At 42.4% G+C, this 16,106-nt stretch overlaps 1 protein-coding gene across 2 annotated transcripts in view; it reads right to left on the bottom strand.

The window, feature by feature from the left end:
* LOC132384967 (plexin domain-containing protein 1-like) overlaps positions 1-16,106 on the bottom strand; it is a 585,821-nt gene that overhangs the window by 394,716 nt on the left and 174,999 nt on the right. For both annotated transcript variants that reach the window (XM_059956658.1, XM_059956660.1), the window contains exon 2: positions 7,766-7,956. In XM_059956658.1, coding sequence (XP_059812641.1) covers positions 7,766-7,956 — 191 coding nt within the window. The remainder of the gene's footprint in view (positions 1-7,765; positions 7,957-16,106) is intronic.

Raw genomic sequence — 16,106 nt, 5'->3', positions numbered from 1 at the left:
AGAAATCCCTCTTCATTTTTATCCTATGTGGATGTCCCTCTATTCTCAGGTTATGCCCTCCGGTCCTAGACTCCCCCACTACAGAAAAAATCCCCTCTACATTCAGTCTATTTGAACCTTTCAGCATTCAATAGGTTTCATAGAGATCCCCATCATTTGTCTAAATTCAAGCATGTACAGACCCAGGGCTATCAAGCACCCCTGATACAATAACCCTTTCATTCCCGGAATCATTCTCATCAACCTCCTCAGAGCCCTCACGAATGTCAACACATCTTTTCTTACATAAAGGGCCCAAAACTGTTCACAATACTCCATGAGGCCTCACCAGTGCCTTATAAAGTTTCAATGTTACATCCTTGCTTTTACGTTCTAGTCCTCTCAAAATGAATGCTAGTACTGCATTTGCCTTCCTCACCACAGACTCAACTTGCAAACTAACTTTTACGGAATCCTACACAAGAACTCTCAAGTCCCTTTGCACCTCAGATTTTTAAGTTTTCTCTCCATTTATAAAATGGTCAACCCTTTCATTTCTTCTATCAAAGCACATGATCATATACTTCCTGACCCTGTATCCCATCTGCCACTTCTTTGCCCATTCTCCTAATCTGTCTAAGTCCTTCTGTAGCCTCTCTACTTCCTCAAAATTAACTGCCCCACCACCTATCTTTGTATCATCTACAAATGTTGCAACAAAGCCATCAATTCCATCAAACAAGTCATTGACATATAATATTAAAAGAAGTGGTCCCAACACAGACCCCTGTAGAACACTCGTCACCGGCAGCCAACCAGAAATGCTCCCTTTATTACTACTTATTGTCTCCTGCCAATCAGCCAATGCTCTATCCATCCTTGTATCTTTCCTGTAATACCACAGGCTCTTAGATTGTTAAGCAACCTCATGTGTGGCATCTGGCAAAGGGCTTCTGAAAATCAAAGTGCACAACATCAACTGACTTTCCTTTTTCTATACTGCTTGTTATTTCTTCAAAGAACTACAATAGATTAGTCAGACAAGATTTTCCCTTGAGGAAACCATGCTGACTATGGCCTATTTTATCACGTGCCTTGAAGTACCCCAAAACCAACTCCTTAACAATTGACACCAACATCTTCCAAACCACTGAGGTCTGACTAACTGGACCATAATTTATTTTCTTCTGCCTCTCTCCAGGGTAGTAATCTCAGGATTTCTGCCTGTGCCACATGCTAACAAGAATAGCATGATCGGGCATATTAATGCGTGGCTGAGAGATTGGTGTAGGGGGCAGGGCTTCAAGTTCCTGGATCATTAGAGCTGCTCTAGGGGAGGTACGACCTGTACAAAATGGATGGGTTACACCTGAACCCAAAGGACTCCAATAACCTGGTGGGCAGGGTTAATAGAGCTGTTCAGAAGGGTTTAAACTAATTTGGCAGGAGGATGGAAACCCGAGTAATCGGGCTGAGGAAGGGGAAAACAGAAATAAATCAAAGATAGCATGCAACAGTGATTATAGAAAGTACTGGCAAGAGATGAGGCTTAATCAAAGCCAGTGGCATGAGTTACAGGGCAATATAGGCATGGTGCAGTTAAAATAGAAAGCAACAAATACAGGACTGAAAGTGTTATATTTGAATGCACGCAGCATAAGAAGGAAAATGGATGATCTTGAAATTCAGCTACAGATGAGCAAGTATGACATGGTGGCCATCTCTGAAACTTGGCTAAAGGATGGCTGCCATTGGGAGCTGAACGTCCAAGAATATACAGCATATTGGAAAGATAGGTTAGTAGGCAGAAGGGGTAGTGTGACTCTGTGTATAATAAATAATATTAAAGGGATTAAATTATTAAATTAAAACAAAACTCTTAAACTCAATACTTTGATTTATAAAGGCCAATGTACCAAAAGCTCTCTTTATGACCCTATCTACCTGTGATGCCACTTTTAGGGAATTTTGTATCTGTATTCCCAGATCCCTCAGTTCTACTACACTCCTCAGTGCCCTACCATTTACCTTGTATGTTCTACCTTGGTTTGACCTTCCGAAGTGCAATACCTCACACTTGTCCGCATTAAACTCCATCTGCCATTTTTCAGCCCATTTTTCCAGCTGGTCCAGATCCCTCTACAAGCTTTGAAAACCTTCCTCACTGTTCACTACACATCCAATCTTTGTATCATCAGCAAATTTGCTGATTCAATTTACCATATTATCATCCAGATCATTGATACAGATGACAAATAGCAATGAACCCAGCACTGATCCCTGTGGCACACCACTAGTCACAGGCCTCCACTCAGAGTAGCAATCCTCCACTACCACTCTCTGGCTTCTCCCATTGAGCCAATGTCTAGTCCATTTTACTACCTCTCCATGTATACCTAGCGACTGAATCTTCCTAACTAACCTCCCATGAGGGACCTTGTCAAAGGCCTTACTGAAGTCCATGTATACGACATCCACTGCCTTCCCTTCATCCACTTTCCTGATAACCTCCTCGAAAAATTCTAATAGATTTGTTAAACATGACCTACCAAGCACAAAGCCATGTTGACTCTCCCTATTAAGTCCCTGTCTATCTAAATACTTGTAGATCCTATCTCTTAGTATTCCTTCCAATAATTTACCTACTACTGATGTGAAACTTACCGGCCTATAATTTCCTGGATTATGTTTAGAGCCTTTTTTAAACAACGGAACAACATGAGCTATCCTCCAATCCTTCGGCACCTCACCTGTAGATACCAATATTTTAAATGTATCTGCCAGGGCCCCTACCATTCTGAGCCACAGGGCCGGACTCTGTGCTAGAGGCACAGCCACTGCCACTTTCCCCAGGTAGGTTGTTCCCCCCCCCCCCCACCAACAGTACTCAAACAGGAGTACTTATTGTTCAGGGGGACAGCCACAGGGATACTCTCTAGTACCTGACTCTTCCCCTTCCCTCTCCTGACTGTGACCAACCTGTCTGTCTCCCGTGTCTCTCTATCACCTCCTCTCTCTCCCTGACTAGGCAAAAGTCATCGAGCTGCAACTCCAGTTCCCTAACGCGGTCCCTCAGGAGCTGCAGCTCGACACACCTGGTGCAGATATGGCAGTCCAGGAGGCTGGGAAACTCCAGGACCTCCCAAATCTGACACCAAGCACAGAACACTGGCCTCACACACATACTTCCCTTCCACAATTAACACAGGAAAACCTACCTCGCCTCATCCCATTACTGCCTAAGCCCATTGACAAAGCCCTTTCACTCCGCTGCCCGCTCTGAATGCTGCCTGCTGGATAGGGCAGTCTTCTTTCTTTTTTTTAAATCAAGGATCAACCTTATTCACCATGTACATGTATTAGGAATTTACTGTGGTGTAGGTGCAACATGCGATACAGTGTGGAGTAGGCCCTTTCAGCCCTTCGAACCTCAGCAACCCTGACAAACTCAATTAACCCTAAGCTGATCATCGGACAATTTACAATGACCAATTCACCTATCTTTGGACCGTGGGAAGAAACCGGAGGACCTGGAGAAAACCCATGCATTCCATGCGGAGAATGCACAGAGGCTTCTTACAGAGGACTCTGGGATTAAATTCCAAACCCAGATGCCATGAGCTGAATAGCTTCACACTAAAATGTACACTACTGTGACACCCACGTGTACTTTTCGTATATTGTAATATGCATACATATAGATCTAAAACAAAATAATGCAGACACAAGAAATCTGAAGTAAAAGAGCGGACAAAAGTTCATCGACCCAAAATGTTAATCCTGTTTTGGCTGTCCACAAATAATGTCTGACATGCTGAGTATTTTCAGTTTAAGATTTTTATAGTAAATGATCTGGTTATAAATGTTCCGCTATTTCTGTGATCATGCCATTGGCAGTGGGCCTGTCCTATGTTGTAATAATGACACGAATGGAATACTTCATTGATTGTGAGGTTTTTTCAAAATATCCCAAAGTCATATAGCGCAAGAGCTCTCTCTTTAACAGTTTCCTATTGACCAGATGAGGAGCAAGTGGACAGCTTTATGAATGCCAACCAAGACCATAACCAAAGGCAATTGGCGAAGTGCAACTCCAGTAAAAATGGAAAAATAGAAGTTTTATAGAAGCAGTTAAAAATGGATACACAGATATTAGGGTAGTTCCAAACAAAGATTAACTGGGCTAATTCCTGGGATTGGAGGGCCACCCTGTCAGGAACAAAATTAGACCTATATTCTTTACAGTTTTAGAAGAATGAAAAGCGACAGTGTGGGTGCTATTGGGAGAATCTTGAACAAGGCCAAGTACAAGGTTAATGGATAGTCACTTAAAACTGAGGTGTAGAGTCAGAGTCATACCACTACAGCACTATACAGGCCCTTTGGCCTATCTAGTTCATGCTGAACTGTTATTCTGTTTAGTCCCATCGACCCACGCCTGGATCCCTCCATACCCCTCCCATCCGTGTACTTATCCAAACTTCTCTTAAATGTTGAAAATTAAACCACATCCATCACTTCCGCTGGCAGCTTGTTCCACACTTGCATCACTCTGAGTGAAAAAGTTCCCCCTCAGTTTCCCCTTAAATATCTCACCATGCACGCTTAACATATGACCTCTAGTTATAGCCTCACCAACCTCAGGGGAAAATGTCTTCTTGCATTTACTTTATCTATATCCTTCATAATTCTGTATACCTCTATCAAATGTCCCCTGATTCCACTACACTCGAGGGGATAAAGTCCCATTCTATTCCCTTTCTCTGTAACTCAGGTCCTCAAGTCCTGGCAGCACCCTTATAAATTTTCTCTATACTCTTTCAATCTTATTTCCTATAGGTAAGTGACCAAAACTGCACACAATATTCCAAATTTGACATCACCAACATCTTATACAACTTTAGCATAACATCCCAACTTCTGTACTCAATACATTTATTTATGAATGTCATTGTGCAAAAAGCTCTTTACGACACTATCTACCTGCAATGTCATTTTCAAGGAATTATGGATCTGAATTCCCAGATCCTTCTGCTCTATTGCACTCCTTAGTGCCCAAACGTTCACTGTTTAAGACCTACCCCAGTTGGTCCTACCAAAGTGCAACACCTCACACTTGTCTGCATTAAATTCCATCTGCCATCTTACAGCCAATTTTTCCAGCTGGTGGTCCAGATCCCATTGCAAGCTTGATAATCTTTCTCGCTGTCTGCTACACCCCCAATCTTGGTGTCATCCACAGATTTACTGATCCATTTAAACACATTATCATTCAGATCACTGATATAGATGACAAACAACAGCGGACCCAGCACTGATCCCTGTGGCACACCCACTTGTCACAGGCCTCTGCTCAGAGTAGCAATCCTCCACTACCACTCTCTGGCTTCTTTCATTGAGCCAATGTCTAATCCAATTTACTACCTCACCATGTATACCTAGCGATTGAATCTTCCTAACTAACCTCCCAAGTGGGACCTTGTCAAAGGCCTTACTGAAGTCTATGTATACAACATCCACTGCCTCCTCTTCATCTACTTTCTTGGTAACTTCCTCGAAAAACTCTGATAGATTGGTTAAACATGACCTACCACGCACAAAGCCATGCTGACTTTTTCTAATAAGTCCCTGTCTATCCAAATACTTATGGATCCTATCTCTTAGTATTCCTTCCAATAATTTACCTACTACCGATGTCAAACTTACCGGCCTATAATTTCCCGGCTTACTTTTTCAGCTTTTTTTAAACAACAGAACTACATGAGCTATCCTCCAATCCTCCGGCACCTGACCCGTGGATATTGACATTTTAAATATATCTGCCAGGGCCCCTGCAATTTCAACACTTGTCTCCTTCAAGGTCCGAGGGAATACCCTGTCAGGTCCTGGGGATTTATCTACTCTGATTTGCCTCAAGACAGCAAGCACCTCCTCCTCTTTAATCTGTATAAGTTCCATGACCTCCCTACTTGTTTGCCTTGTTTCCATAGACTCCATTCCAGTTTCCTTAGTAAATACAGATGCCAAAAACCCATTTACTATCTCTCTCATTTCTTTTGGTTCCATACATAGTCGACCACTCTGATCTTCAAGAGGACCAATTTTATCCCTTACTATCCTTTTGCTCCTAACATACCTGTAGAAACTCTTAGGATTATCCTTCACCCTGACTGCCAAAGCAACCTCATGTCTTCTTTTAGCCCTCCTGATTTCTTTCTTAAGTATTTTCTTACTCTTTTTATACTCCTCAAGCATCTTATTTCCTCTCTGTTGCCTATACATGTTATACATCTCTCTCTCCTTCTTTATCAGAGTTCCAATATCCCTCGAGAACCAAGGTTCCTTATTCTTATTCATTTTGCCTTTAACCCTGACTGGAACATACAAACTCTGCACTCTCAAAATTTCCCCTTTGAAGGCCTCACACTTACCAATCACATCCTTGCCAGAGAACAACCTGTCCCAATCTATGCTTTTTAGATCCTTTCTCATTTCTTCAAATTTGGTCTTTTTCCAGTTTAGAACTTCAACCCGAGGACCAGATCTATCTTTATCCATGATCAAGTTGAAACTAAAGGCGTTATGATCACTGGAGCCAAAGTGTTTCCCTACAAACACTTCCGTCACCTGCCCTAACTCATTTCCTAATAGGAGATCTAATATTGCACGCTCCCTAGTAGGTACATCTATATATTGATTTAGAAAACTCTCCTGAACACACTTCACAAACTCTAACCCATCTAGACCTTTAACAGTATGGGAGTCCCAATCAATGTGTGGAAAATTAAAATCCCGTACAATCACTAGTCACAATCAGAGAGGTAACCATTTATTACCACTCTCTGGCTTCTCCTCTTTTGAATATGACTGCAGAACATAGTTCAGTTTAGTTCAGTGGCTGGGGCTTCAGATGTCTTCATCTTATGGAGGTTTTGCTGAGGGTGATAAGATGCATTGAGGTGAAGGAATCCATTCACTTGGAAGTCAGGATGACGTAGTAAATTGGATTTAAATCACAACTTTCTGTCTCCTGCAATTGTCTGCTATATCTCTGCAAATTTGCTCCTCCAATTCTCGCTAAATATTGGGTGGTCTATAATACAAACCTATTAATGTGGTCATACCTTTCCTGTTTCTCAGGTCCACCCATCTCCTCCCATCTCCCTGTTCACCGCTCAAACCTTCCTCCCCATCTCCCTGTTCACCATTCACACCCTCCTCTCCATCTCCCTGTTCAACATCTCTAACTCCCCAGCTCTTTATCTAACAATGCTTCAAAGGGCCAGGAATCAGGAACTAAATGCATATGTTTAGAGTGAGAGGGGAGAGATTTAACCTGAGGGTTCCTACTAAATATCCTTTTTCACACAAAGGATGGGCCTTATATGGAACAAGTTGCCAAGGATCAGAGTGCACAAACTCAGAATAGAAGGATGTCTCTTTAGAACAGGGATGAGGAGGAATTTCTTTAACCAAAGAGTGGTGAATCTGTGGAATTCATTGCCATGGACAGTGGTTGAGGCCAAGTCAATGGATATACTTAAAGCAAAGGTTGATAAGTTCTTGATTAGTCAAGGTGTCAAAGATTACAGGGAGAAGGCAGGAGAATGGGGTTGAGAGGGATAATAAATCAGCCATAATGGTCCGAATGGCCTAATTCTGCTCCTGTGTCTTGTAGTCTTATAATCTGTGCTGTTTGACTCTGTAAAGGTGACAAGCAATAGATTTAGCATAAGCTCTTCATTCTCTAGCTCTTTCCCTCAAGAAATGAATGTTAAGCACTGACCACAATTTTAGTTCCATTGTCTGGCAGGGTGTCAATGGCAAGACTCGCTCCTACTAGGTCCTGGCTCAGCTGGACCCCTTCAGTCTCCAAAGTTTTGACGGAGTCAACATTAATGGGCGTGCTTCGTCTCCAGCGCTGATCTTTTGGATTCGCGGCATCGGCTCTTGCATGGGATAGATGATAAGTGAAATCTATTAAATTAAAGAGGATAAAGACAAATGGTTTGTGCTGTTTAGTGCTGTGTCTCAGGACAAAGTTGGCACTATGGAGTCTTCCACCTGTTGCAAAGCAACCAGATACTTTAAAATTTTATTTAGAGATTCAGCTTGGTAACAAACCCTTCCAACCCAACAAGCCCATGCCACCCAGTTACATCCCACGTGACCAATTAACCTACTGACCCATACATCTTCAGAATGTAAGCGGAAACCCATGCAGTCACGGGGAGAACATACCTACTCTTTGCAGGCTGTGGCAGGAATTGAACCTGGGCCACTGAACTGTAATAGTGATACACCTAATAACGGTGGTCTTCCTGCAATAGATCAACCCCAAATCGAAAATAGAAAGACTATTGTCCAGTTACACTCATGTCTACAGTGATGAAGTGCTTTGAGAGATTGCTTATGGCTAGAATCAACTCCTGCCTAATCAAGGACCTGGACCCACTGCAACTTGCCTATCAGCACATTCGGTCTACTGTGGATGCAATCTCATTGACTCTTCACGTGGCCTTGGATCACCTGAACAATACTAATACACACAAAACCCCTTTTTACTGAGCATCTCTACAGATGTAGATTGTTAGCCTCTCGCTAACAGCCACTGGACTCAGCAGTGAGAAAACCATCTTTCTTGAACTCCATGTGTCTAGGGTCAGTATGACTTGGGTCCCACCAAAACTGAGAAGTTAGGATGTCTCGACCACCCAAACCCAGATCAGTGTCAATATTGCCCCCGTGCAATGAACCATTGGCAAGAAATAACAAATCTTACACTGCATACAATTATAAAGAAAGCATATTTACAATTGTCAGCTTTATCTAACAGTTAGTAGGAAAAAGAAAGAAAAAAAAAAGGGCTGATTACAGTTAACCCAGTCCCAAATGCGCAAGTAAGTTGGAGCTCATCTTCAAGTTGTCTTTAACTTACACGCTGGACCCTCGGTCTGCATGAAAGTGCACATCTCATTCTGAACATCGCTCAAAATCCATTTTGAACAAGCAGGCTCCCCCATGGGAGTAATGGCCCTTCCTCCTCAAACCCATTCATCTGCACAAAGCACCTTCTGCAACAGCCATCTTCCCTCCTGTTTTCTCCCAATACACACCAAAAAGACCACCAAAGTGTCTGTCACCAAAATCTCTCCACCCAGCATTCTCTAGGACCTTCTCCCAATTCCACCATCCTGATAGGCTAACACAACATTCCTAAGTTGAACAACATAGCCCCTTAACTTTAGCTCAAACCCAAACATGCTAAAAGCAGACAGACTGCTCTTACAGAACTGCTAAAATGAAATACCTACAGAGTAACAGTAAAAATCTTAACCAGGGTGTTATACTTACATCAGGCTGCTATTTATTGACAATAGCATTTAACACTATTATTCCTACAGTTCTGATCAAAAAGCTTCAAACCTGGGCCTCTGTAACTCCCTCTGCAACTGGATCCTTGACTTCCTCACTGGAAGACTATACAGTTTGGAAATAACATCTCATCCTCATCGATAATCAGTATTGGTGCACCGCAGGAGTATGTGCTTAGCCCGCTGCTCTACTCTCTCTACTGCATGACTGTGTGGCTAGGGACAGCTCAAATTCCATCTATGAATTTGCTGATGATACAACTATTGGCAGATTTTCAGAGTGTGACGAGAAGGCATACAGGAGCAAGATAGATCAACTAGTTGAGTGGTGTCACAGCAACAACCTTGCATTCAATGTCAGTAGAACCAAAGAATTGATTGTGGACTTCAGGAAGGGTAAGACAAAGGAATACACACAATTCCTCATTGAAGAATCAGAAGTGGAAAGGGTGGGCAATTTCAAGTTTCTGGGTGTCAACATCTCTGAGGATCTATCCTGAGCCCAACATATTATTGCATTTACAAAGAAGGCACAACAGCAGCAATATTTCATTGGGAGTTTGAGATTTGATATGTTACCAAAGACACTCACAAATTTCTGCAAATGTACCGTGGAGAGCATTCTAACAGGCTGCATCTCCATCTGGTATAGGGTTGGGGGGTGGGGGGGGGTGCTGCCGCACAGGATCAAAATAAGCTGCAGAAGGTTGTAAACTCAGTCAGCTCCATCATGGGCACTAGCCTTCCCATCATCCAGGTCATCTTCAAGGAGCGATGCCTCAAAATCAGCAGGAATGGGACCTGCTCTCAGGACCTCACAACTGGCCACTTTTTGATATCCTAAGGACGTGATTGCCTTCAGGGTTCCAGGATTTCATGGCTCTGGGGATGTGCTGATTGTAGGCTGGTGCCCCTGACTGAAGTGTCGCAGGGAACACGGAACATTGGGAGCAGCGAGTTAGCTACTGGGGGCTGTGTGTCTGGAGAGCTGTGCCTTTCTGGTGCTGACTCTCTGGCCACAGAGCTCGGAAAAAGCAACTTTCAACATTGTAAATCAGCGAGTTGTTTGTTATGTCTCCCCTCTCGCTGTGAAATGGAGACATCTCTTTGTCACTTATTAGGGAGAGAGCGAGCCTTGGTATGTCGAATTACTGGGTGAACGAGTAGTCTCTGGGGTACTGCAAGTCTGTTTCTTTATTGATGCTTTGTTGCACGCTTGAGTGCTCGGTGGAGAGTGCTGATGCTTTTTTGCTGGTGAGGCTGGGGGGGGGGCTTTGGGGTTCTAACATTTAACTGTCATTCATTCTTTGAAGAAACAGAATTTCAGGATGTATATTCTATAAATTTCTCTGACATTAAATGTACCCATTGAAACCTATTGAAAAGGTGGCATCCATCATTAAGGACCCCCCATCACCTAGGACATGCCTACTTCTCATTGCTACCGTTGGGAAGGAGGTACAGAAGCCTGAAGGCACACAGTCAATGATTCAAGAACAGCTTCTTCCCCTCTGCCATCTGATTTCTAAATGGATATTGAACCCATGAACACTACCTCACTACTTTGTCTCTCTTCCTCTTTTTGTACTACTTATTTAGTTGATCTTTTTAACTGTATATTTACTTCTAACTGTAATTTACTGCTTCAATTATCACATATTGCAATGTACTGCTGCCACATAACAAGTTTCACAACATATGTTAGTGATATTAAATCTGATTTTGATTCTGAATATGAACGTTCCTGTAGATCATTACAACACAGAAATAGGCTCTTTGTTCCATGATGTTTTGCCAAACTAATTCAGCTAAAGGCATGTGATTAAGTGAATCCATTCTGCCTGCACATAGTCCACTTCCCTCCATTTTCTGTATACTCATGTGCCTAAAAGCCTCTTAAACACCTCTATTGTACCCGCCTCCACCAGCACCCACAATTCTCTATTCAAAAATTTGCCCTGCAGATATCCTCCCTCTTTCCTCCCTCTCACCTTAAGGGCAGGCCCTCTACTATAAGAAAATTCAAATCCAAGAAAAAGATACTCTCTCCAAAGCCTCGACATCCTTCCTAAAAAGGTGCAAAATGAATTGAATGCAGTGACTGAACCAGAGTTTTATATGGGTGCAATGTAACTTCTTGACTCTTAAACTCAGTGCCTCAATGTATAAAGGCAAACATGAGACTGTTAGACATAGGAGCAAATGAGGCCATTTGGCCCATCGAGTCAGTTCCTCCATTCAATAATGGCTGGTTTATCATCTTGTCAACCCAATTCTCCTGCATTCTCCCAGTAATCTTTGACTCCCTGCCCAATCAAGAACCTATCAACTTCTGCTTTAAATATATCCAATGTCTTGGCCTCCCCTCTACAGCCATCTGTGGCAATGAATTCCACAGATTCACCACCCTTTGGCTAAAGAAATTCCTCCTCATCTCTGTTCCAGATTATGTCCTTCTGTTCCGAGGTTGTATCCTCTGGTCCTAGACGCCCCCATCTTCTCTACATCCACTCTATCCAGGCTGTTCAATATTCAAAATGCTTCACTGAGGTCCCCCCCCCCCCATTCGTGCCAAATGGCTTCTTTACCACCCTGTTAACTTGAGCATCTACTCTCAGAGAACTGTGGATTTGAACCCCACTAATCCCTTGGAAAATCAACACGGATAAGGGTCCTGCCACTAATTACATACTTCACCTTTACATTTCATCACTCGAAGTGCGGCATCTCACACTTGCCTGGCTGCCAATTATTTCTGATCCTAAATAAACTGTGGGAAATGCTCAACAGGCAAAAAGCACTTGGAATCTCAGATCAGATGTTGGGTTTCACTTTGGAAACACAAGATCCTCCCTCTCCACTCCTATTGCTGATGCAGAATCCTAATCCAGCTCGAACAGATGTTCAACCTGCTGAGTTTCTCCTGCAGATTGTTTTTGACTTAAGATTTCATTACAACTAGAAAAATTTGCGCCTAAAGGTACACAGCTTCTTCCCCTCTGCATCAGATTTCTGAATGGACCATGTACACGAGTTCACTTTTCAAATGCTTTTTGCACTACTTTTTAAAATATATTTCTTGGTCTAACTTATAGCAATTTCTCATGTATCACTGTACTGCTGAAACAAAAAAACATTTCATGACATGTCAGTTGTAATAAACCTGATTCTGATTCCATGCAGGTAAAGTGAGGAGGTAACAAATATCACAAAAGATAAGGTTGGTACTGATTTGGGAAGTTAAAATACAGAAAGGGTGATAACACAAAACAAACAGTGATAACTGAGCAAAGAAGGAAATAAAAATGACATTGAATATTTTCTTTCCAGTAAATCCCTCAAAGGAAATAAATCTCAAGGAACGACATGGTAACATATATGTACATAGATAATATATTTTCTTTCACGTTTGAAAATGCTCACTAGTTACAATTGTTAAACTCATTAATTCTGGATGCAGGAGATCACGACGTAAGCTGCTCAATTCAACATTTCCACCCTTACAGCAATGATTCCATATTAGAAGCATTTCACTAATAGGCACTTTGCAATGGCCTGAATATGATGTGAATGGCAAGTAAGAAAGGCAAATATAAATGGAAGTAACTCTTTTCCACCCAAGACATGTATCAAATGTAAATTAATTCAGTTTCATCTGGCACAGTGGCACAATGATGCATTCACCAAAGCCATTGCTGCACAACGCCAGCAGCCCAAGTTCAATCCTGACCTCGGTGCTGTCCGTGTGCTAGCATATTCTCTCTGTGACTATGTACGATTCACCTGGGCTATCTAGACATTCTCTCTGTGACTACGTACGATTCACCTGGGCTCTCTAGATATCCTCTCTGTGACTACATACGATTCTTCTGGGTTCTCTACATATTCTCTCTGTGACTACGTATGATTTTTCTGGGTTCTCTACACATTCTCTCTGTGACTACATAGGATTCTTATGGGTTCTCCACATATTGCCACTGTGACTAGATTCGATTCTTCTGGGTTATCTGCATATTCTCTCTCTGACTACGTACGATTCTTCTCAGCACTCAGCACATTCTTTCTGTGACTCCGTACTATTCTTCTGGGTTCCATACACATTCCCCCGTGACTACATACAAATTCTTCTGGGTTCTCCACATATTCTTTCTGTGACTGTGTACGATTCTTCTGGGATCCGTACATACTCTACCTGTTTCTAAGTACAATTCTTCTGGGTTCCCTACACCTTCTCCTGGTGACTATGTGCGATTCTTCTGGGTTGTCTACACATTCTCCCTATGACTACGTTCGAATCTTCTGGGTTCCCTACACATTCTCTCTCTGACTACGTACGATTCTTCTGGGTTCTCTACATATTGCCTCTGTGACTATATACGATTTTTCTGGGTTCTCTACACATTCTCTCTGTGCCTACGTTCGAATCTTCATGGTTCTCTACACATTCTCTCTGTGACTACATACGATTCTTCTGGGTTCTCTACACATTCTCTCTGTGACTATGTATAATTCTTCTGGGTTCTCTCCATATTCTCTCCGTGACTACATACAATTATTCTGGGCACTCTGAACATTCTCTCTGTGACCAATTACGATTCTTCTGGGTTCTCTACACATTCTCCCTGTGACTACATACGAATCTTCTGGGTTTTCTACATATTCTCTCTGTGACTACGTACGATTCTTCTGGGTTCTCTACATATTCTCTCTGTGACAACGTACGATTTTTCTGGGTTCTCTACGTATTCTCTCTGTGACTACGTACGAATCTTCTGGGTTCTCTACACATTCTCTCTGTAACCACGTACGATTCTTCTGGGTTCTCTACATATTCTCTCTGTGACTACATAGGAATCTTCTGGGTTCTCTACATATTCTCTCTGTGACTACGTATGAATTTTCTGAGTTCTCTACTTCTTCTCTCTGTGACTATGTACGATTCTTCTGGGTTCTCTACACATTCAACCTGTGAATACGTACGATTCTTCCAGGCTCTCTGCACAATTTCCCTGTGAGTACGTACAATTCTTCTGGGTTCCCTGCACATTCTCCCTGTAACAATATACGATTCTTCTGGGTTCTCTACATATTCTCTCTGTGACTACATACGATTTTTCAGGGTTCTCTACACATTCCCTCTGTAACCACGTACGATTTTTCTGGGTTCTCTACATATTCTCTCTGTCACTACGTCCTATTATTCTGGGCACTCTGAACATTCTCTCTGTGACCAATTACGATTCTTCTGGGTTCTCTACACATTCTCTCTGTGACTACGTATGATTCTTCTGGGTTCTCCACATATTCTCCCTGTGACTACGTACGATTCTTCTGGGTTCTCTAAACATTCACACGGCGACTACATACGATTCTTCTCAGTTCTCCACGTATTCTCCCTCTGACTACGTACGATTCTTCTGGGTTCTCTACACATTCTCCCAGTGACTTCGTACGATTCATCTGCGTTCCCAACATATTCTTTCTGTGACTATGTACGATTCTTCATTGTTCTCTACATATTCTCTCTGTGACTACGTCCTATTATTCTGGGCACTCTGAACATTCTCTATGCGACCAATTACGATTCTTCTGGGTTCTCTACATATTCTCTCTGTGACTACGTCCTATTATTCTGGGCACTCTGAACATTCTCTCTGCGACCAATTACAATTCTTCTGGGTTCTGTACATGTTCTCTCTGTGCCTACGTTCGATTGTTCTGGGCTCCCTACACATTCTCCCTGTGAGTATGTACAATCCTTCTCGGTTCCCTACATATCCTCTCTGTGACTACGTACGATTCTTCTGGGTTCTCTACATATTCTCTATGTGACCACGTACGATTCTTTCGGGTACTCTGCACATTCTCTCCGTGACTACGTACAATTCTTCCGGGTTCTCTACATATCCTCTCTGTGACTACGTTCTATTCTTCTGGGTTCCCTACACTTTCTCCCTGTGACTACGTACGATTCTTCCTGGTTCTCCACATATTCTCTCTGTGACTACGTACGATTCTTCTGGGTTCTCCACGTATTCTCCCTCTGACTACGTACGATTCTTCTACGTTCAAAGCATATTATTTCTGTGAATATGTACTATTTTTCATGGTTCTCCACTTATTCTCTCTGTGACTACATACGATTCTTTTGGGTTCTCTACATATTCTCTCAGTGACTACGTATGATTCTTCTGGGTTCTCTACATATTCTCTCAGTGAGTATGTATGATTCTTCAGGGTTCCCTACACATTGTCCCTGTGACTACGTACCATTCGTCTGGGTTCTCTACACATTCTCTCTGTGACTACGTACGATTCTTCTGGGTTCTCTGCATATTCTCTCTGTGACTACGTACGATTGTTGAGGGTTCTCTACACATTCTCCCTGTGACTACGTACGAATCTTCTGGGTTCTTTACGTATTCTCTCTGTGACTACGTACGAATATTCTGGGTTCTCTACACATTCTCTCTGTAACCACGTACGATTCTTGTGGGTTCTCTACATATTCTCTCTGTGACTACGTATGATTCTTCTGGGTTCTCTACACATTTTCCCTGTGACTACGTATGATTCTTCTGGGTTGTCTACATATTCTCTCAGTGAGTATGTATGATTCTTCTGGGTTCCCTACACTCTCTCCCTGTGACTACGTAGGATTCTTCTTGGTTCTCCACATATTCTCTCTGTGACTACGTACGATTCTTCAGGGTTCTCCACGTATTCTCCCTCTGACTACGTACGATTCTTCTA

The sequence above is a fragment of the Hypanus sabinus genome, chromosome X1, assembly GCF_030144855.1.
Source record: "Hypanus sabinus isolate sHypSab1 chromosome X1, sHypSab1.hap1, whole genome shotgun sequence".
Taxonomy (NCBI): domain Eukaryota; kingdom Metazoa; phylum Chordata; class Chondrichthyes; order Myliobatiformes; family Dasyatidae; genus Hypanus; species Hypanus sabinus.
Note: the sequence above shows the minus strand (reverse complement) of the source record. Positions and strands in the feature narration are given on the sequence as shown.